This window comes from Phaeoacremonium minimum (genome assembly GCF_000392275.1).
Source record: "Phaeoacremonium minimum UCRPA7 unplaced genomic scaffold PA7_03_scaffold_39, whole genome shotgun sequence".
NCBI lineage: Eukaryota > Fungi > Ascomycota > Sordariomycetes > Togniniales > Togniniaceae > Phaeoacremonium > Phaeoacremonium minimum.
In genome coordinates this window covers 831,378-853,802 of record NW_006920946.1, presented here as the reverse complement: position 1 = coordinate 853,802, position 22,425 = coordinate 831,378, and the positions used below count along the sequence as shown (strand labels likewise).

Genomic DNA, 22,425 nt, shown 5'->3' with positions numbered 1-22,425 from the left:
CACAGTCCAGACATCTTCAGAATTAGAGTGTTTTTCGATAGCAGAATAACTAGAGGATATACTCACCTAGTCACCATATCAATAGCTTCTAGTATCCTCGTTCAGAGTTCTATAGACAATCGCTTGATAACTAAAGCTTATCATGATATTGAGAAGGGAGTATGGTAGAGAGGATAACTGGATCAGATTATGATAGATGTTGTCGAAGAGTTTCTCTTGTTAGACACTAGTAATCTGAAATTGAGAGACAAAATCACATTTGTCGACGAGGCATTCGAAGACAAGAACGGAAATGTTCTAAAGTTTACTCGAGTCATCATCCCGGACAACAAGTCGACCACACAGTCACACCGAGTGTCACAATCTGTAAGAGCCAGTTGGTATTCCTAGCTAAAAGTGCAGAGCATCAATGGGTCCAATGCAATGAGTAAGTAATCAGTGCTGCATGCAGATTCAGTCCACCATCTGCGGGTAACGCTCGCTCTGCCCAAGCTGAACTATTTCATTCCCTGAGAGCAAAATCGCTTGGGAGCAACTTCCAAGAGCCAACTTCCACCCCCATACGAGCCACACTCAAAGGTTATTCTCCAGCAGATACGTGTTCGAGATGACCTTGAACCACCGCCCATCCTGCACACACTTGAACACCAGGCCCTCGCCGTCGCGCCGCGCCGCCCGCTGCAGCAGGTCGTCCTGCGAGCTCGCAATGTCGCGGATCCTGACGTACCCCAGCACGGGCACGTGCTTGAGCCCCAGCTCCCCGGCGCGGCGCTCCGTCTCGCGCGGGTGCAGGTACGCCTGGCGGTCGATGTCCCAGATGGCGAAGACGAAGAACTCCCGGGCGCCCGGCGGCAGGCCCTCGCGGTTGCGGTGGATGCCGTCGCCGCACAGCTCGCCCTGGACGGCGACGCTGCGGCCCAGGCGCGCCAGCTTGGCGGGCAGGCCGGCGGCGCGGGCGGCCGCCCAGTACATGGAGTCGCCGAGCTCGTTGAGGTCGTGGTGGTGCGAGCAGACGCCGAAGCGGCCGTTGGGCCAGATCATGTGCGCGCCCACGCAGTCCGGGTGCATGCGGTGCAGCGAGCGGTAGGCGGCCTCGTTGCCGTTGTTGACGAAGTAGACGGTCATCGAGGTGCCGTCCATCTTGACGCTCTCCTGGTACACGCGGTGCTTGTACTTGGCCTTGGTGAAGAGGTTGGGGCACTTCTGCACGCGCTCGTGGTTCGTCTTGTGGATGAGCGTGGGGAAGTGGCCGAGCTGGCTGACCGTCTTCTCCTCGGGCTCTACCCACTTGGTGATCTTTAGAAGCTCGGAAAAGTCCATGCCCTCGTGGAACATGAGAATGAGCTTCTTGATGACCTCCTTGGACTTGAGCCAAGAAAGGCCATCTCGAAGGATCTGAATAGTGTCGTTCACCTCCGGGAAGTCTGCGAGTGGAAGCAGAATCCCCTGAGAGAGGACCTTGTTTTTGCCGCTGCCAAAGACTCGTGTCTGCACACGATATCCTGGTATCTCATTGTAGATCTGGAGAGCACCCAAAGACTTGAAGCGCTTGTCGGCAGCAGGAAGGAATGCATCAATCTCAATGAAAAGAGCCAGGTCGCCCTTATTGAACATTCTAGGGTCAACAGCAACCTTCCAGCCATCAACAGTGGCGACAACCTTCTCTGAGGAGCTGCAGATATGGCTGATGCCGGAGATTTCGCGAATATAAGCCAGTTTACGACGCGGTGGCGCTGGTGTCTCAGGGACACGACTCTCCTCAATTAGACGAAGCTTCTCCTTTAGAAGATCATCGCTCATTGGAGGCTCGCCATCCATTGTAGTGGATTGAGTAGGCTCAAAGCCTGACTGACTTTCTTATGTAGATTAGCACAAGATCAGGACTTAGCGTCTTGAGGTCAGTGAAAGCAAGAGGGCCGGGGGCTGGGGGTTTGGAATGAAGGAAGGCACGATTGAAACCAGATGGACTTCAAAAAATGAGCAAACAGAACTTACTGCTGTCGTAGGAGGTTATCACAAAGTCTCAGTGTTGTCACTGAGGAAGGGTTGAAAAACCTGCAAATGATGCGAATCCGTGAATGAGCGAACAGATTATGTCTGTCGGCTGTGTGAATCGGGAAGGGTTGAGCGACTGCTATCGCAAGCTGACGGTTTAAGGTAGCAGGCACAGTTTTCCGGGGGCAAGACAAGGAGAAGCCGCGGCAGAGAAAAAGCTGTGTCGTGGGTTTGGTTCTCCCGCAAGCAAAGCTCCATCCAGACGCTGTCTCTGGTGTCAAAAGACTTGAGAAGACACTCTGTATGGGTGATAGGAAAGCACGGGAGAAGATAGCAGAGAGGAGAGACAAAAGAGCAAAGGAGGAAGGAAGCAAGTAGGCTGTAAAAAAAGAACCTCCCTGGTTTAAAAGGAATTAGCAGTGGAAAACTTTCCGCAGCCTTCGAATTCACGTGAAAGATGAAGTTCAGACGATAACGTGACTGGAGAAGTGAAGCTGCCCAGGTGTGAGGTGGCAGATGAGTTTGGACGAAAGTCACTGCACGATGTACTTCAGGGACAATAGGCTATCGCAATCCTTCAACGGCCACTGCTCTTTGTGATACTCTACACATCATTTACCAGCCAGACTAGAAAACACATTAATGATGCTAGAGACATTAGGGGTCGCGTACATCCAGTCGACTGGTCACTCAGTTAGGGAAAGAACAAGATAAGGTGCCTTGAGCTGTGCTAAAGATTCAGCATCACCAAGACATGAAGACCCGAAGGAGTGACCTCAAATGCATAGCCATTGGATGCTACCTAATTTCAATTCCTTATATACAAGCCCATCGCGAAAACGACAGACTAGACTCGAATCGACTCTGTCTATCAAACAAGACCGAACCTGATTCGAGCTTCCCCCAAAGCCTCGAGACTTAAAGGGGGATTTTGCTTCCCCAGCCTAGTGAACTGACTGACTGACTGCTAAATCGCACTTTTTTGGTATGCCTCAAAAATGCCCCAAAGGACCCCAATGTTGATTTTTGGTAGCCGCCTTAAAACAGAACGATGAGCCTCTTCCCGCCGGCCGAAACCTGAGGAGGAGGAGTCGTAAAGATATCGGTATATGCTCCAAACCCGAACGATGACACATTACTTGATAACGATGTCGTACTCCTGACAGATCGCCCCACCAGTGCTTAGTTCCCGTGCAGACCGTGGGTACGCTCACGCATGGTCTCTCTGCGCTTCCTGTCCGTCTCTGTAATAGTGTGTCAGCAACCAGCTTAGTATACGCAGATATATATGATTACTAACCAGCATCCCATGTGATGAACTCGTGGAGACCCTTGCCCGTCGGCACCATGGGCAGGACAGGCACCTTCTTGTCAGTGACAACCTCCAGCAGAGCCGGGCCCTCGCTGTTGATCAGCCACTCCAAGCTAGCCTTGACCTCCTCCGGCTTGGACACGCGCCTGCTCTGGACACCCATGGCGTCAGCCAGCTTGATGAAGTCGGCGTTCTTCTGGTGGGTGTGGCTGTAGCGGTCTTCGTAGAAGAGGTTCTGCCACTGCGTGACCATGCCCTGCTCCTCGTTGTTCAGGACAATCACCTTGACGCCGATGTTGAACTGAGCGGCAGTGCTGAGCTCGGTGAGCGTCATGGAGAAGGAGGCGTCGCCGTCGACGTCGATGACGAGGGCGTCCGGGCGGGCGACCTTGGCGCCGATGGCGGCGGGCAGACCGTAGCCCATGGTGCCGAGGCCTCCGGAGGTGACGATGGTTCGGGGCTGGCGCCAGCGGAAGTGCTGGGCGACCCACATCTGATGCTGACCGACACCCGTGGCAATAATGGTGTTATCCTTGTTGTCCTTGGTCAGGTTGCTCAACTCCTCGATCAGCTCCTGGGGCTTAATGCGGCCGTTGGTTCCGGAGCGCTCGAAAGCGTTCAGGGGCCACTTGGCCTTCCAGGTATTGATCTCGTCGAACCAGGCCTTGCGGTCCTCCATCGACTTTGTCTCGACGAGAGGAATGAGAAGCTCCAGGTTGGTACCGACATCGCCCTCCACGGCCTCGGTAGCCTGGACGACCTTGTTGATGTTCTTGGGCAGGATATCGAAGTGGACAATGCCACCCTTGCCAGCTTCGGCGGCCGCCTTTGCAGCGGGTGCGAACTTAGCGATGCTGAGAGTCACACGGTCATCGAAGCGTCCTCCGAGGGCAATGATCAGATCGGCCTCCTGCATGGACATGTTTGCGTAGGCAGAGCCGTGCATACCCAGCATGTGCAGGGACTTCTCGTCCAGCTCGTCGAAAGCGCCCAGGCCCTGGAGGGTGGTGGTCACGGGGATGGAAGACTTGTTGGACAAGGCCCTCAGAAGGGCTACACCATTCTCTGAGCATACAACACCCTGGCCAGCATAAATGACAGGCTTCTTGGCGATGTTGATGAGTTCCGCCACGCGCTTGATGGACGCATCCAGCTGCTTCTGGCTGAGCTCCTGAACAGCCCGCGATGCCGCACTAGGCATGGGCGGGAGGGTGCTCTCGGTGGGGATGGCTCTCCTCAGGACGCCGGCTGTGATATCCTTGGGCAGATCGACGAGAACGGGGCCGGGTCGTCCGCTCGTGGCAATCTCGAAAGCCTCGTTGATTCTCTTGGGCAGCTCCGCCACGCTCTTGACCATGACGTTCCACTTGGTGCACGATCTTGAGATGCCGAGAACATCGGCCTCCTGGAAGGCATCGCTGCCAATGGCACTGGTGACGACCTGGCCGGAGAAGACGACCATCGGGGTTCCGTCGGCGAGGGCGTCGGCCATGGGGGTGACGACGTTGGTGGCTCCGGGGCCGGATGTGACGAGAACGACGCCGGGCTTGCCCGAGGCACGGGCGTAGCCCTCAGCCATGTGGCCGGCTCCTTGCTCGTGTCTCGGGAGGACGAAGTCGAAGTGTTTTGAGTTGTAGATGGCATCGAAGACGGGTAGGATGGCACCGCCAGGGTAACCGACTGTGAGTCATGTTAGTAGTCCCAACACCGGATTGAAGATGTACATCGCGACATAAGACATACAAATGTGCTTGACGCCATGTCTTAGCATCATCTCGTGGAAAATCTCTCCTCCAGTCTTGCCAATGAACCTGTGTTGGCCCGTGGTTAACAATTATATACTTTTTTCTTTTCCCCCCCAAGAACAGGCGGGGTTGTTTCAGCGGTGACATACGACTCGTCCATTTCTGGGTGTCGGGGGTTGACGAGAGGCTGGACATGATTCCTGCTCTTGCTGTCGGCAGCATTGAAGGATGGGCTGGGCTTTGCTCGGACGTCACTGGAGGGCAGGGGGTAGTTAGCAAACTGTAGGTATCGTGAGGTGACTCACCACGCAACAACGGCGCGCGGGGGAGTCGAGATGTATAGAGACGAGAGGGTAGCAAACATACGTAGCAGCCGACGTTGTGGCGGCGTTCCTGACATTTGATGAGGGGCCTTTCCTGGCGGCTACGGCAGCGACGGCGGATGTGGTAGAGAGGGAGCGTTGGGAGTGAGTGAAGGCCTTCTTCAAGGCCTTGCTGGCCTGGCCACCGGATCGGAGCATATTGTGAAAAAGAGCGGAGAGAGTATTCTGCGTGCGCGACGCAGCGGGATACAGAAGAAGAATTGCAGAGGGCAACAGAACAGGCGAGTATAGCTGCTACCTGGGAGAATGACACCTGTGCAGTGACGCTTTCATCAGTAATTGAGAAAGGTCAATTGGACAAGGGGAGAGGTGGTGACTCTTCTTTTTTTTGGGTGTTGGTGTTTCGTTTCCAGATGTTAGTAGCCAGCAATCGGCAACGGCACCGACAATCGAAGAGCAGCCGGGGGGCGGCGATTGCTGGATGAGTCGAAAAATTTGGGATTGTGGGGTTGAACCCAATGGCATGCCTTTCTGTGTGCACGGGCCACATGCACCTCTGTGCGCCCTGCTAATGCTAATGGCTGCTACTGCTACTAAGTACTGAGTTGCCCGCCTCAGCCCGCCTGCTGCAAGGTCAACCAACTCCAACATGCAGCAGCCCAATGGCGCGCTCATTCCCGACAGCCATTAGACTAGTCTACTACTAAGTTAGCAGCAGGAAAAAAGGCGGTAACACATTCATTCTCTCTCGAAGCATGTGGCGATATCGGCCAAACGGGCTAGTCTGGAGAGGGTAAGTCTAGCCATTGCATTGCATTGGCCACTGGCGATGCCTGCAATTGCAACTGCGATGAACCGGACGGGAAACCATTCTAACCACCTAACAGTACACTATACTAAACGCACCTGCATGTGATGCTGCTCTGGACCCCTTTGCCCGTCTCTAGCGCTTGGTGGTCGATGTCTCAGTTGGCTAAGCCCAGCCCTATTCTGTTCAATCGCGTCTTCCATTTGGCAGACATCTTAAGAGACTATCTCGACTATCCAGGTTCACTGTAGCCGCTCGATTGGCAGATCCGAGATTCTGCTTACAAGCCGGAAGCTGACATCGTCTGCCCTGCCATCTCGCCGCTACAGGCCACAGCACACCCCGATCGGGGCTGTAAGACCGGCAGACCTGCGATTGCGCGAGTCAGGGCCTCCGCCCACCGTTGCAGCAGCAGCACAAAGGGTCCGCGGGGGCGCCCTCTCTGAGTGCTCAGTGGCCAATTGGGCCTTGAATGGCCTGTACTGGCCTGTGCGCCCACCCCCCCTAATCTGCCGCCTAGCACATCATCTGCAGCAGCTTATCCCGGCTGATATCGATCAGGGCCTCACCTTGGTCAAAAAAACCTGGCAGCATCGCAGCATCCCAGGGTCCCAAGGGTCCCCACGGCCAGAAATCTTGGAAACTCCCGACAAAAAAGGTTTGCCCCTAACGTCAGGTACACGGCTGGCGCTGGGACGCGAGGAGGAATGAGGGAGGAAGCCGTCTCAGGGTCCTTCTCAGGGTCCTCCTCAGGGTCTTCCTCCGCTTTGCGTGCTTTTCCTGTCTGTCTGTCTCCTTATAATGGTGGCAGTGTCTGCTCTCTTGTTGTCTGACATCCTGTTCTCTTGACCTCGACGAGTGTCGCTGTTCAGCTGCTTCAACTGATCTTCCAACCTGCACATCGTGAGATGATTCCTCTGGTCTCCTTCTTTTCTTTCCTCCCGTCCAATGTCGAAAACGGTGCTATAACTCGTTTATACGCCCAACTAAGGCCATTCAATCCCACCCCAGATCAGATGCCGACTCTGAAAGTCATCCTGGCGATGGGATCGCCCACCACTGCATGGTCGCCCGTCTGCATCCACAGGCCACTGAACCCTACGGACCACCAACCTACCATGGGAATAGGAACATGTGCCTTGGAATATTAATATCTTAAAAAAAATGCTTGATTTCTCATATTCGTGGGAGATGCAATAGTAAGTACAGATTGCCACTGGAATCAGTCCCTAAAGTCGAACCCAGGGAGAGACGACAGGATAAAAATCGTCAGGCTCAATATCTACATTGCAGATGACAGACGAACTCGTAGAAGACGAATCCTCCATCTTTTCTTCCCGCTTACTCCCCTTTCATCCAAGAAGACAGCCTAGGCCATATCAACAGAAAGTAAATGCAGTGACATCATCGGCAACACATCGAGCCGAGGACTGCGAGGCACCGTCCGTTCTGTTCTGTAGTACGCATACAAGACTCGCACGATTGACTCGCACGAATCCGTTTGTGCGTATCCTATATTCATGGACCCGAGTCGGAGTAAACGCCATGAAAAATCCAGGAGAAACATCGCCGAAAGGACGACATGAACCATGGAATGGTCTAACGGCGCCCGGTCTGGAGCAATATCAAGGCTGTCTGTCCATGGTGTGAAGACTACAAAAAAGTGCCACGGCGTAACGAAGGGACGACGAAGAGCAGAGAATTCAGGTATCGCAGATGGACGAGGGAGGATGTGGTCTAGAAGACCAGCAAAACTCAAAGGGTTGGATAGGGCATGATGAGGCCGAGGGCGAGGAAGGAAGAACGGCCACGATGCAGTCTATCCAAGCGCGAAACGACTCAAATGGAAAGACATCTGTAAAAGGAGGAAATGGAGTCATTCCAAAAGTTAATATGACAGAGATGGTGATGAAATGGCGGGGAATCAATATCAGCGGGAAAGGGGGGGACGTAGGCGGTCGCGATATGGCAATGATAGGATCCGGGAAACTTTCGGGCAACTGACGAGATGCCAAGCACACACGGCGATGAATCCATCCGGGCAGGCCCTCGCTTTTGATGATGCAGAGATAAGGGGACGCAGGACCAGGACCAGGACCGGAAACAGGCCTCCAGATCTGACCTCCTCCGCCACAGCACCCGAGCCACGGACGGTCTCGACCGGTCGGTCCACGAGCCACGAGCCACACGCAGGGGCAGCCACGCGCCGGGAGACGGGCACCCACATGACGGCCGGGGTGGGCCACCATGCCCATGCAGCCTGCCGAGACAGACACGGGCCTCCCGTCCGGACTCCCCTGACGGCGGCGGCGGCTAAACACCACCTACCGCGCACCCCGGCTCGCCTTTAGCCAAAAACTCGTTTGCCTTGTTTCTTGCTCAGCAAACATCTGATAAGGACCCTGATTCAATAGTTGCTATCAGTGTCGTTCCCGGCTTGTCGAAAATAGGATGGCTGGGAGAGGTAGGTGCTGTCGTCGTCCATGGCAGTGTTGACAAGTGTCTTCCCTCGTCGTTGTCGTCGTACAGAAACGATTCACTTTATATCTCATCTCGTTTCATCTCATCAATCTTGCAACCGTGACACCAAGACGCCACTCCCGCCTTATCCCAGCCAGGAGACAAAGTCACATATGCTTGTGGCACAACACGGGACGCGACAGGAGCTGAGGCTTACTGTACAATCTGAGATATATATTACAGTTTGTCTATCCTAAGACGCTTGCTCGAACACCTGCAAACCAAGCGAACCCAGCACACAACATAACCCAGAAGGGGGTGGGATAAAACATGTGGTTCATGCGATGTCGTGGGTTCAGTGTGTGCTCATCATTTGATTTGGTATGACAAAGGAAAACAACTTGGATGACAGGACAGAAAAACGGCATTTTCCATCATACATCGGGGCATCATTAAACGTGGGTGTACGCAGATTTTCTTTCTTTTCTTATTCCGTCCCGTTTTGGGAACCAAAGACGGCGACCTCGTCGCCGTCAGGATGCTTCTTTCTCTTCCGAGCGTCGCGTGTGATTTACAAGCCATCACTTTACGTTTCACTGTTAGCCATGATCAGCAAATCTGTGAACAAGAGAAGAGGAGGTGCAGCGAAGCCGCTGCGTCAGGGGTTCAAGGCCGGACAGGGGGAGAAGAAAAAAGGAAAGGGCGCGATTACTCACAGCAACGCAAGAGTCAAGTCACCATGGATGCGGGCCTTGAGCTCGATCTCAATCTCGAGGTTCAGGTCCAGGCGCAGCTTGAGCGGGTTCTTGCCGCCCTCGTCGGGCTTTGGCTGGGGCTGCATCTGCTGCTGCGGCTGCTGGTACTGCTGCTGGTACTGCTGCATGTCCTGCTGGGGCTGGTACTGGCGCTGGTTGCGCGGGCGGTTGCGCCGCGGGTTGCGCGCGACCTGCTGGTTCTGCTTCTTCTGGTCCTTCTGCCAGTACGGCTGCTCCTCGTCCTTGGGCGTCGCCGGCTCCGAGGTCGCGGGCGTCGAGCCGGCCTTGGTGTGCTCGGGCTCCTGCTGCGGCTCCGGCTCCGGCTCCGGCTCCTCCTCCTCCTCTTGGTAGTCGCCCTCTTGTTGCTGCTCGTCATACTGGCCGTCATCATACTCCTGGCCGTCGTCGTCGTACTGCTCATCCCCCTGGTACTCCTGCTCCTGGTCTTCCTCCTCTACCTGGGGCGCATGCTCCTCATGCTGTTGTTGGGGCTGGGCCTGATGGGGCTGCGCCTCTTGCTCAATACTGGGCTTCTGCTCTTGCTGTTTTGCTGTTAGTCATATGCGCCTCGTCGCCGAGATGGCGGCACCTCATTGCCTTGTTCACTTACAGAAGACATGTTTACGCTTTGTGGTATCTTTAAGGTGGTTCTTGGGTATGAGTGTATCTAAGACAAAAGCAATGGTGGCTTAGACTGTCATTGATAGTGATGGATAATGTGGAATGGAGATGTGTGATGGGGTGTGGTTCTTTGAAATGTACAAAGTCGGGAATTGGGGGAAAGGGGTATGTAAGGGCGAGTGCCGCGAAGGTGTCACCAGTTGTTTAAATTCGATCAGGCCGCAAACAGGTTCCAAGATTTGTCCAACCAGTCCCCAGTTTCTCTGTCTGCAGCAGGGGACGCTTTACGCAATGGAGGGGACCCTGACCGTGACATGACACAAGAGGCCCATGATTCACATTGTCCTCAGCACTCTCTACGCTACACTATGACAAGGCACTATACGGGTGCAACGGCCGGATCGACTCTCTTTGCGTCAGTGACGCCATGAGGGGGCTGAAGAAGGACGGGGGAGATCAGGTTTTGGGCCCACGATGACAGCCTTAGCCACAGCTCCTAGACTGCCGAACCACAAAGAGGCGCACGGCATGAAGCTGTGACGTTGCGCCGTGGCTCTGATTGGGGGCTTGATGGAAAGGAGGCTGCCTGTACTGAGTGTACTGAGAGGTACCGACAGGGAGCAAGAGAAGAGACGAAACGTGGTGGCTCATGTGGATCGACATGGAGATGTTTACTGGAGACGGGCCAGTGTGAGGTCATAATTAGTGGGTGGTGGAGGGTAGTAGAGGGTAAGGGTTTCTGAAGGCTACAGGGACTGTTGCGCCGATGCTGCATTGGGGGCAGATCATTTAGGGTAAAAGGAGGGGGAGAATGGGAAATGGAAATGGAAATGAGGGAATGACGAAAGGTTGCTTTGCTGAGAGAGAGATCAAGAGACAAATCACCTACCTTGCTTACTTGTTTGCTTGTGTTGCAGAGTACCGTGTCTATGCCTCTTCACTTTCCATTGCAATAAGCTGCTGCTGCTATTGACAGCGCCCCCGTCGCCCAACATATTAGGGCCTAATTTCTCCGCAGGACTTCCCTCCGACCACCAACTGAACAGCATCACGGCACAAAGAAAACAAGAACATTGTCCCGCCCGCAATCATGGTTATTGGCCTGTTGACCATAGCAGCTATCCCGACGACTATAGGCGTCGGGCAGGCGGTCAGCGCTCAGAAGAAGCAGAACGCGGCAGCAAAGGAGAAGGCGAAGTTCCACCTAACGGCAACGCTTTCTATCGACGGCGGCCCTCCCACTGAAGCATGGGTGGTGCTCGTTGACAATCAGGTAAGTCCTCTCCCTCTCTGGTTAGCGTCATTAGCCACAGGCCCCCTCGGCCTATTCATCTACGCCGTAGATGAAGAGGAGGGGGAATGGGAGATGACATGACGTTATGCAGAACAGGCATGGCAAAGAAGATGAGCATGGGGAATGGAAGGTGTGGCTGACATGAAACCAATGGGGGGTTTAGTTGTACATCGATCACCCAGACGCACCAAGGCCTGGCCACAAGTTTACGGGATACTACTTTACGTACCCTAGCGAGGCACAACACCGGGGCCTGGTGAGCACCATTGCAGAGGACCCGCCCATGTTGAACTGGATATACGTGGACAAGGACACCAGCGCGGTGAAGTTTGGCGGGCGCAAGGACACACTCGAGCACACGATTGGTCCGTGGGGCTGGTCGAGTGACGAGAACTTCCTCACTCTCGAAGGCGATGACAGCCGGTTCATCGCTGTCGAGGATGCAGAAAACAAGAATTGGACAGTCTATCTGGTCACAGATCGAGATGGCATGTCTGAGACGGGGGCTGCAGGAGGTACAGAGGATGTGCGGCAAAGTCACAGATGGGCTCCGATCAAACTGCGCAGGAGGATGCAATTGGGCATGGAGAGCCGCTATGTCAAAGGAGAGAAGGACAAGGAGTGAATAAGTGAAGAGTGCTCAAGTTGCCGAGCCCTTCTGTAACGACGGAGCAGAGGCTACTGCGAAGTGACGGAGGGCAAAGGTACGCTTGAGGCGGCGGCTGGCTGGTGAGAGGACTAACAGGCGAAGTAGACGGGTGTGGCGGCAGACACATGGGTACTTCCACTGGCGTTATTGAGGTGTTATGGAGTTGGGTACGCGTTGCCTGGGCGGGTCTGGATGGGTTGTGGCTTGCCTCCGTCTTCTTCACTTTGCACCTCATCGATCTAATAGAGTAACTCGATCTGCAGATCCCTTCAATGTATCTCATGTAGCTTTGTACCCACCGGACACCCGCCACAAGGTCATACCGGCCAGGGTTGAGGATTATCTCGTGCGTTAGACTCGATATTGGATGACCAGACCGCAAGGAGTTATGATCTCATCTGTTTGACCTCATCGTAAAGAGACGCTTTCCAGAATCCTGTTTTAGTGCGGGCAGAGGGGTGAGCTTTCAGATATCAATATAGACCGTAGATTCCGTTCTTTTAAAGATGGTTGCAACGTAAGAAAAAAGATCACTTACGAATTCTTTCGATATCAAAGTTCTTTCAAAAGCTTAGAGGTCTAGTCGTCCCAATTAGTCTTCACATCCACCTAAACACACAAACTCACCAACAACCACAATGTCTGCCGAGAAGAGACCCCAGAACTACGAGTCTGATGCTGAGGACGTTTCGTCTGAGGAGCAGCAATATCAGGCTCCCCCTCCACAACAGCGCCGACGAGGCCAGCGCACACAGCAAAGGCAACAACCACAGCAGCAGCAGCAAGGCGGTGGGCTCCTAGGGGGTCAAGGAGGAGGCCCGCTTCAGCAGGTTGGCCTAGATGGTGTCGGCCAGACAGCTGGTGGTCTAGTTAACGGTGCCACCGGTGCTCTTGGTGGCATCGCTGGCAATGCCGTCGGACAGCAAGGAGGAGACAGCGGCGGCAAGAGTGATACTCTCCGTCTGCGTCTGGACCTGAACCTGGATATTGAAATCACCTTGAAGGCGAAGATTCATGGTGACCTCGAGCTCGCCCTACTGTAAGTAACCTCTGCATCTCCCCCAACCCCACCCACAGCACAGTCCTCTCCAAACCACGCGGCTCCGTGCCAAGTGGCCGGCGCGAACGTGAGCTCTTCTTTGTGAAACCCGCGACACAGTCAAGTTCTTACTAGTTTCTAAAGGACGGGTTAGAGAGACATAGAGAGGTGGCGTCAAGGGCGCCGCCCGCTGCCACGACCAAAACTCGACAAACTCGCCGGGAGGGAACAGGCACAGGTACCTTCGCGAACGGGCTTCTCACAAAGCCCCTCGCTCGCCTGCACGTCCCTCTCCGTGGCTGCGTCAGCGAATGGCTCACCCTCTTTCGCCCTCTCTGCTACATCGAAAAGTCACTGCACTGGCAAGAGGCGTTCAAGGATGTGGAGCTAATCGGGACACTAGAAATGGTTAATCGGCGCCCAACCGGATTACCCCCTAATACCCAGCGTTGTTGCGTGGGACTTTTCATTTGACGAGAGTTTGGATGGGATGTTGTTTCACGTCAACGCTTGCTTTTTTCCCTCTCTTGTGTAGCGTGTGTACGAGCAACGGTCATATTTTAGATTGCTTTGGCACGGAATGTATTTCCACAGGCGAAGTCTTGAGAAAGACGAAATGAAAAGAAAACATGGTCATATCTAACGAAGCTAGATTGTTTCGGCGACCACTTGAATGTACAATTATTACAATGATCATCACGATGTATACCTGTAACTCTAAATGGATCAATGAGAATGTTCCTTTTGTCAAATTTTGCAAGTCTATCACATATTTAAAGTGGCACTATGATGTTTACTCGTTGCCACTGACAAAATCCCAGGTACCTGGCATATTTACGGTAATGTGCAGCATCTCTGTGGAGTGCAGAGGTACTGGCAAAGAAGGTTGCGGGATGTGCGCTGCAGGTTGTCAGATCACTTCGCCGTGACGTCTACCACAGAAGTAACTCTTCTGGTTCGCTAAAACGCTAAGTCGTTTCACTTTGAAAAGAGAATAGCATACAAGTGCAAGTCCCCCGCTACTGACACTTCAGATGCGACATAACACCCTCGGTTTATTGATGGATCACCCGTGACAGACGTCGCTATAAGGCCTATAGAAACCTCTGTTAAGTTGATCCCGAGTGGATGCACACCGCCACACCGCAACCAATGGGGCAGAGGCTCTTCAAGTCTCGACCAGGACGGCGGGAGGACCCAATGGCCGTCTGGGCCGTCCCTCCTTCAACTTTCCCGTCCGAGGCCGTCTCCAGCTGAAAAAGCCCATTAATACCGCCTCTTAATGCCTCTTAGGACATTTGCCTCCGGTGGGTTCGGTAAAGGTCATGGCAACCAGAAGCTGTGGCTTGTCATGACACCAGTGACCAGGGTTACGAGCGGGGAACGACAGTGATCCGCCAGCCTGAGCGTCTTAGACTCGAGACACACAGCCACTCAAGAGGAAAAGCAGCCCTCCAGCCACATGTCATAGTCAGTAGAAACTTGGAAGCCTGCCAACTTTTCAACGTCAAGTCCTTCGAAACGAGCCACAAGTCGTGACTCTGCTGCGTAATCTCTAATAAGATGGCTAGTATCCTTTCCTTTTGGCGATACATGCATATTGTTATGGCAATCATCATCAACTTCAGAAAGTCCTATCCCGGTGCTCCGTGGTGTAAGTTGGTGTGTTGCGTAGAGTGGCTGAATGGCATGACACAAAGCAGCAACAGCTTGTACGTCAGTCTCACAATGCGATTGTCGGGATATCCCGCCTAGGGATCTCTACGATAACGCAATTCTCTGGTCGCTGTCCTAGATCTCGGCTTGCTGCATGAACAGCAATTATCTTAGAGAAAGACCTGGCCATTGTGTCTTTCCATCTGCAGGCTCCCGACGCACAACACAGTTTTAGCGTCCGAGCGTCTCACGGAGCTCACACACTGGCTCAAGGGTTGTTCGACCGTTTCTCTTACAGTACAATAGCTGATATGGTTGTGCTCTTGTCACGTCTTTCCCCAGCTTTTTCGAGTCCCCTGTTACCACAGCGGGTTTCCGCGTCGCGTGGCAGCTTTCATCTAGCAACAGCCATTTCAGGCTGAGTGGCAAGTGTATATGTGCGCATCTTAATCGTTTCAGACGTCACGGAACCGGATAGGCAGTGGGTTCCGGGTGATCGACGGAGCAAGGAGGTGGGGAAAAGAAATCGAGGAGTGTTGCACTGCTCCCGCTGTCATTATGCGTTAATCCGTATTGTGGCTTTCGCGCAGGCTCAACTGCAGTGTTATACACGGCGCTCTTCAGGCTAACCCCCAAAGTAGTCGCAGACGCAAGGTGGAAGCAGTCCGTCATTTGACTCTCCATCCAGAACTTCTCTCTCGTCTGCTGCAACAAGCTGAGCTGAAACAAAATGCAGGCACATGCTTAAGACTTAGACATTGTCAACCTTTTCGTGCATTCATATCCTCGTCAAGTCTCTGGATCATATCCCCCTGTGATCTATTTATTCGTGCCCTGTTAGCACCATCGAGAGCGATTATAGTTCGCCAAGCACAGAATCTCATGGCCACCCGAAACCATTAGTTTAGTGCTCTCGACACGCAAGCCCGACGGATAGAGACCGTTGAGCCGGTGTAATACAATCCTTAGCTTCGACCGATTACTCTAGCGCTAATGAGGCAGGACGAATTCGTGACTTCCTCGCTGCCAAAAGTCGCCCGTCCCGCCCCAAGACGTAAAGAGCATCTGTAGAGTGAATTACGAATAAATGACTAAAAGACAAAACAACAGGAATGAAGACTTTCACTTTAGCACATGATCCAGATTAAAACATCGTCACCTCTCATAGAAACCTCATTATTACAGAATAGTTGATCGACTGTCTTAGAAGGCTGATGCTTGAAGTATCGAGGATCGGCGATCTCTTCAGCAAGCCGCTTGTCAGACTAAGAAGCCCCATGTACCCCTTCATCGTTTCCGATGGGCTGCAAGCTCAGAGGACGTCAGCCACATCCCCGTAACGCCCCAGTCTTCTGCAGCGTTTACGCACAAGAGGCTTGAGAGCACTTTTAACAACAGGATTCTTGGCATTTCTACAGGCCTTCTGTGGACAAGCCACTCTTTATTGATGTCATAGACTTAACAAGGAGTGGCTGCAGCCACGACGATCCGGCACGGCTCCAACCTCATCCCCTTTCCTCGCTTGAAGATTTTCCCCTGCGCGCGTACAGTAGCTGCTCTCTAGCATTCCCACATACAGTTCTCTAGAGTGTAGATGAGATTCGGCCGACTGAACCTTTGCGCAAAGAAAGTTCTAGGCCTACCTACCCGACACTCAATTAACCCCCACCTAATCTAATCTAGCAGTTGTGACGTAGGTCTCTTCACATTGCCGCAACTTACCACTGTCGCGATGCTAACCGTCGCGTCTCAGTAAATTGGCCATAGTTTATTGCCTTCACAGCCGTTAATCGACAATCGCTTACTGTGCCGTCTACGCGGAAAGTTTGCCTACGCTCGGCACAAGCAAGTCATACATGTCACAGGAGCCGTTGTCTTACCTACTCAACTCGCTACGAGAGATCAACGTGATGATCCCGTTCCGGCCCAAATCTGCTGGCGGCGGCGGCCGGCAGCAGCAACCCGAGTCTGCAAGCCGACACTCACGTCAGAGTTCCGTGCAACATGACCCGCCCGAGGAGGACTTCGAGGTGGAAGAGTTGCCAGATGACTACAAGACAGAAGGAGAGGCAGAAAACACGCCGCGTGCATCAGTAGAGGACGAGCGGCCAAAAACCAAGCCCGGAGACCCTGCATATGTCTCGCCAATTCCAAAGATTCCGAGAATCCCCTCTATTCACCGCGCACCCGGTTCTCCAACAAGTCGGAGGTCGGTGCAGCAGATTGTAAAAGATCACCTTGTGGGAAAGAGAATCGACGAGTTTGGAGACATCGTAGACGAAGAGACCGGAAAGGTGCTCGGCAGAGTTGCAGGAGATTTGCCTTCGATGGTCGGCAGAACAGTTTTAAATCAACGTGGAGATGTTCTCGGCGACGACGGAGAGCTGCTGGGATATGTGGCCGAGGTTGAGACGGAAGACGAGGGCAGCCAGGAGGTCCCCAGATATCAAACCCCAAGGCCCGAACAAACGAAGAGCTTGCAAGACTTCATGAAAGCTAAGGGCAACGGTGGCCTGATGGTTGATCCGTTCGGCAACATCTTGGACGGGAACGGGAATGTTGTAGGAAGTTTCCACGATAAGATCAGTGGATTTGGCAAGCCTGCCCAAGCGTCAGGGAGTAAGGATAGGGATAGAACCCCGCCAGCAAGGGAGAAGGAGAAAGGAAAGGAAAAGGACGAGGAAAGTGAGGAGAGGGACCTTGAGGAAGAAACAAAGGAGGAGAAGCGGCCTAACGCACAGAGCCACAGGAAGGAGGATCCAAAAGAGAGCCCGTCGGATATATTCCTGGATGTGAAGTCCACAATTGAGGGGATCCAGCTGACGATCCGGATACCAACGGTATTTCCAGGTGGGGGTCAGGCAGGCCCGCCAAGAGTCTCGTTTGTTAGTTAGTCGTAAATGGTCCTTAGGCGTTCTGGACGGCTCTGGTGTACAGTCACGGGAGACGGCGTCGAGGGGCGTTCGAGGCCACTGCCATACTTGGGTGTGATATCCACGTGGGATCAGGATAGAGCAATCATAGCCCCAGATAATCAGATATCCGTTATAATCGAGCGAGCTGAAAAGCCTTCGTTATCTAAATGTAAATTATCTCGGCAATTCCTTAGAAGGAATGGACCTCATAGTTTCGAGTGCAAGCAGGTTTCGTAGAACCCTGGAGCAAGCAGAAAGCACTCTATCAGGAGGATGAGATGACGTAGAAACTGGTGAGGTCGAGAATCGAAAGAGACTGAGAAACAACGAACGTTGTGAGACCGTAGATCATTACGAAAAGGCGTTGGAAGAGGAGGGTAGACCAGACACGCTAGGACGAGGTGGAGTCGCAGGAGTGGTGGGAGCTGGTGTAAGTCATTCGCCACACGTCAGGCAGCCCACAAGCCACACCTGCAATAACCTGTTTGTTCGACCTTCTGGCCCCCTACCTCGACATGGTTGTCCGTTGCTATTGTCTGTATGTCTGGCCCAATGATATGATCTGGACATAGCATCCGGTGGATTGATCCAATAAACTTCTCCATGAGAGGAAGCTCTCGTCTCGCACACGGCCCGGGGCCAGCAAGGCCAGGTATGCACACTGATTCACATATCGCCATGATGAAGTCATCTGAGGCCTTGAACGGGCTCTCGGGCTCGACATGAGCTGGAGCTTCACACTTCTCGATCTTCCTATACGGCGAGTGCCACGGTCGATCGAGATCAAGTGTGGCTGGTGACGTAAAGCTATATGGTCTTCTTGATGACGTTCCACACAAGCTGCGGAAGCTTCATGGAGCTCCTAGAGGGCATATAAGGTGGTATTCCGAGCGTTCAAGCCTCACGACGACTTAATTAAGGCCTAGTGTCCTTTATATACCACAACACAAATATCGTGAATCTACAAATCCCATCTTACAAAACCCTATTACTTCAGTTGAATCACCACATCTGAAACAACTACCCAATAATATCATTTCATCATGACCGACACTGCCCAGAAACGAGCACCTCCAGGAGGATGGCCCTGGGCTAAGAAACAAGGCGAGTCTACCAAGGGCTCTGAGGCGCCCATCAGCACACAAGACAAAGGCGTCCAAGAGCCTGAACTCGCAAAGACCCAGTCTGAGAATCCCATCGAGATGAAGGACGATGCCGCTGAGAAGGTTGGCAGCACCAAGGATGATGTTGTGAGGAAGACCGGATCAGTACACAACTCAGTGTCCCAAAAGAAGGACCCCGAGCTCATGACTAACGGCGAAACGAATGGAGAGACGAACGGCGAGGTTCCCGAGGAAGTTCAGTCCAGAATCAATGGCAGCAAGGATCTTCCCGACGTTCCTGAGGATGAGGGCAAGGATATGACCGAGCCTGACCAACTACAGCAACAAACTGGAGATGTCACAGATCAAGCACAGCAAGATGTCGAAGATACCACCGGCGATGTGCAAGACAAAGCCGACGATATCCAAGCCCAAACAGAAGATGTTCAGGACCCTACTGACGACATCAAGGCCAAGACAGAGGATCCTGCTAGCGACATCAAGGACAAGACAGATGACGTTCAAGACCAAGCACAAACACCGGCTGAGGACCAGAAATCTCAATCAGGGTTCTCAAACATCGCATCTGGAGTCAAGAATCTAGTACCCACGTCATTTGGCAGCAAGCAACCCAGTCAAGCGGATGTGACTTCCCAGCAGGGAGAGATCCCGGAGGAATTCCAGAAGCTACGAGATCAGATCGGCGACCAAGACACCTTGACGATGCCCAAAGAGGCAGAGGATGGTCAAAAGACTGCCGAGGATGCTACCGGTGATGTCAAGGAGGTTGAGCCAGAGCCGATCTCTGAGCAAACCGAGAACCTCCCCGAGGACGCCGAAAAGAAACCCGAGGAGTTGACCGAAGAGGCTCAAAAGCTTCCGGAGGATGCTCCCCAGACTGACGAACTCCCCGAAGACGCTCAATCCAAGATTGATGAAACCACTGGTGATGTTCCTGAGACTGATGAACTCCCCGAGGATGCTCAATCCAAGATTGATGAAACCACTGGTGATGTTCCTGAGACTGATGTACTCCCCGAGGATGCTCAGTCGAAGATCGATGAGACCGCCGAGACTGCTGGCGACAAGGTTGATGAGACTGCTGAGACGGCTGAGGAGGCTGCTCCCGAGATTGACTTCTCTGTCCTGAAGGGATGCCAGGTCAACAAGGGCGGCAATGTTGTCAACGACAAAGGTCAAGCAATTGGGCGCATCACCTCCGGCATTATGGCTCAGCTTATCGGCCGAAAGGTCGATGAGAACGGCAAGATCTGGAATGACAACGGAAAGGAGATTGGTGCAGCTGAGCCTATCCCCGAGAATGAATTGCAGGAGATGGCCGACAGCAAGCCTTTTGAGTCTTTCGAAGGCAACTCTATTGACGGCACCGGCTTTGTCATTTTTAACGGCGATAAGATCGGAAAGGTTACCGAGGGTGATCTGAAGGTTGTCCGCGGCAAGACTGTCGATGCCGATGGTGACATCCTTGACAAGTCTGGCAATGTTATTGGCAAGGCTGAGCGTTGGGAGGAAGAGCCAGAGCCGGAGCCGGAGCCGGAGGCTGAAGTTGACCGATCTATTCTTGCTGGCAAGCGCGTTAACAAGGCAGGTAACGTTGTCGACAGCAGCGGTACCATCTTCGGACGCGTTATTGAGGGCGACCCAAAGTCTATGGTCGGTCGCATGTGCAACAAGAAGGGAGAGATCCTCAGCGAGTCTGGTGATGTTATTGGCAAGGCTGAAGTCGTCCCTGAGGGCGAACGCGAGGGTCTGAAAGAAGGGCCCTTCGCTGAACTCTCCGGCTTGACAGTCACTAAGGATGGTAAGGTCGTTACTCCTGGTGGCGATGTTGTCGGCCGGGTCATTAAGGGCGATCCGAAGATCCTTGCTGGTCGTGTTGTTGATGAGGATGGTGACATCCTCGATAAGAATGGCAATTCCCTTGGCAAGGCTGAGCGATGGGAAGAGCCTGAGGTTGAGAAGACTAAGGGTCCTATGGCTGGCCTTCACGTCAACCGTGAGGGTAACGTCGTCGACACACAAGGCAACCTCGTCGGTAAGTTGACAAGCGGCGATGTCAATATCTGTGCCGGAAAGGAGATTGACGATGATGGTGATGTCATCAACTCCAAGGGCCAGACTGTTGGTCATGTCAACCTGATCTCAGATATCCCCGAGCCTGCGCCTGAGGGTGAGTCTGAGGAGGACAAGAAGAAGCGCGAGGATCTCGAGAGAGATAAGAAACTCGCATCTCAAATGTCCGTCTGCCTCGAGCAGTGCCTCGACAAGATTAAGCCTATTTGCAAGATGATCACCGCCAAGATCGAGAAGGCTGAGCGCACACCCGAGGATGAGCGTGACGAGGATGCTCTTGTCAAGGAGGTGCGTCCTCTCATTGAAGAGGGTGGAAAGATCCTCCAGGAGGCCCATGGTATCATCAAGGGTCTCGACCCCGATGGCCGTATCCAGGCCAACGCTAAGCACAGGTCAGCTACTCGCGAGGCCACCTCCGAGGAGTTTCATCTTGCCGATGTCATTAAGGAGGTAAGATACAACCCTTAATCATCCCAAATATATGCAATGCTAAAATGTTTATAGCTTACCGGAAGCGTCACTGAGTGTATTGAGACAGCCAAGCGCAAGCTTGAGGATATGCCTCATGCTAAGAAGGAGCTCAGCCCACTTTGGGGACTCCTTGGCGAGCCTCTCTTCCAGATCATTGCTGCCGTTGGCTTGTTGCTGAACGGTGTTCTGGGAATTGTCGGAAGACTTCTCAGCGGCCTTGGTCTTGGCGGTATTCTCGACGGTCTTCTAGGCACCCTAGGCATCAAGAATATTCTTGGTGCTCTCGGTGTTGGCTCGTTGACTGATGCCTTGACTGGCAAGAAGAGCAAGGGCAAGAAATAAAGGATGAGAAATGATTTACGTTTGTATGACTTCTCTCATAATTGTCACGGTATTGGGATATGGATTGTATTGGTACTTGGCTTGAAAAGTGTTTTCAATTATGTCTCATTATGTCATGGAGACTATCTAGTCTAGTTTGTCAGGCCTGTTTAAGTAGATAGTTAATGAACGATGCATTAAACAAATCTATCAGTGTTCGCATGATTGTGCCATCATATTATATCAATTTGACGAGAGTGTTCATTTGTTTTGGAAACTCAATTTATTTTGACCTTTCTAACAAGAAAACTAATTTTAGAATACTATAAGACTTCCTCCATTGCCCTGCTCCTCCTTTGACGAAACATACCGACCAGGTCACAACTACAGATGCCACGCAGTGATGTCACAAAGCTATGCCTCAAACCCCAAAACAAACATAGTAGTGGAATGGGTTGTAACAGAATATAATTTCCCTCAAAAATAATCCATGTGGACAGCTGTAGTGTCTTTGTTTAAGCACGAGTGTTGTTGACAAGATCCCAATCTGACCCCTGTTCGTCAAGTTGCTCAGTAGTATCCTTGTTATTTGTATCATGCGAGGAAAGCTCCAGGGATGTTCTAGTTGAGATGATAACGTGGACTGGAGTTTGTGACCCAGGCTCTTCAATCGGAATCAGAGGGGAGCCAAGATCTAGTGGGGGAATGCCCTCACCGGCAATGCGGGGCCTATTCTGCTGTCTTAACCTTCCCATGCGAGGATGAGGCGTTGCAGGACGAATCACAATCTGGGCGTTAGCTCTCGTGCATTGCGAAGTCAACGGATCATTAGCCGTGGGTCTGCAACCTCTAGCAAATGGTGTG

General features: G+C 52.9%; 7 protein-coding genes across 7 annotated transcripts; 4 read left to right on the top strand and 3 right to left on the bottom strand.

Moving 5' to 3' along the window:
* Nucleotides 1-573: 573 nt before the first annotated feature.
* UCRPA7_644 (putative rna drb0094 family protein) lies at nt 574-1,818 on the bottom strand (the record flags this gene model as incomplete). Its single annotated transcript, XM_007913238.1, has 1 exon — nt 574-1,818. One exon carries the CDS (start codon nt 1,816-1,818, stop codon nt 574-576), a length of 1,245 nt encoding a protein of 414 aa, XP_007911429.1.
* A 1,359-nt stretch (nt 1,819-3,177) lies between these two features.
* On the bottom strand, nt 3,178-5,573 carry UCRPA7_643 (putative acetolactate synthase protein; the record flags this gene model as incomplete). Its single annotated transcript, XM_007913237.1, has 5 exons — nt 3,178-3,239; nt 3,296-4,987; nt 5,051-5,118; nt 5,202-5,306; nt 5,419-5,573. The coding sequence occupies 5 exons, from the start codon at nt 5,571-5,573 to the stop codon at nt 3,178-3,180; spliced, it is 2,082 nt and encodes a 693-aa protein (XP_007911428.1).
* Nucleotides 5,574-9,229: 3,656 nt separating this feature from the next.
* On the bottom strand, nt 9,230-10,017 carry UCRPA7_642 (hypothetical protein; the record flags this gene model as incomplete). Its single annotated transcript, XM_007913236.1, has 3 exons — nt 9,230-9,239; nt 9,360-9,940; nt 10,009-10,017. The coding sequence occupies 3 exons, from the start codon at nt 10,015-10,017 to the stop codon at nt 9,230-9,232; spliced, it is 600 nt and encodes a 199-aa protein (XP_007911427.1).
* A 1,092-nt stretch (nt 10,018-11,109) lies between these two features.
* Nucleotides 11,110-11,938, top strand: UCRPA7_641 (hypothetical protein; the record flags this gene model as incomplete). The annotated part of the gene is made up of 2 exons (XM_007913235.1): nt 11,110-11,292; nt 11,477-11,938. 2 exons carry the CDS (start codon nt 11,110-11,112, stop codon nt 11,936-11,938), a joined length of 645 nt encoding a protein of 214 aa, XP_007911426.1.
* A 662-nt stretch (nt 11,939-12,600) lies between these two features.
* UCRPA7_640 (hypothetical protein) lies at nt 12,601-13,005 on the top strand (the record flags this gene model as incomplete). Its single annotated transcript, XM_007913234.1, has 1 exon — nt 12,601-13,005. One exon carries the CDS (start codon nt 12,601-12,603, stop codon nt 13,003-13,005), a length of 405 nt encoding a protein of 134 aa, XP_007911425.1.
* Nucleotides 13,006-16,513: 3,508 nt separating this feature from the next.
* On the top strand, nt 16,514-17,551 carry UCRPA7_639 (putative lea domain protein; the record flags this gene model as incomplete). Its single annotated transcript, XM_007913233.1, has 1 exon — nt 16,514-17,551. The coding sequence occupies one exon, from the start codon at nt 16,514-16,516 to the stop codon at nt 17,549-17,551; it is 1,038 nt and encodes a 345-aa protein (XP_007911424.1).
* A 1,064-nt stretch (nt 17,552-18,615) lies between these two features.
* UCRPA7_638 (putative late embryogenesis abundant protein) lies at nt 18,616-21,582 on the top strand (the record flags this gene model as incomplete). The annotated part of the gene is made up of 2 exons (XM_007913232.1): nt 18,616-21,219; nt 21,274-21,582. The coding sequence occupies 2 exons, from the start codon at nt 18,616-18,618 to the stop codon at nt 21,580-21,582; spliced, it is 2,913 nt and encodes a 970-aa protein (XP_007911423.1).
* Between the last annotated feature and the right edge of the window lie 843 nt (nt 21,583-22,425).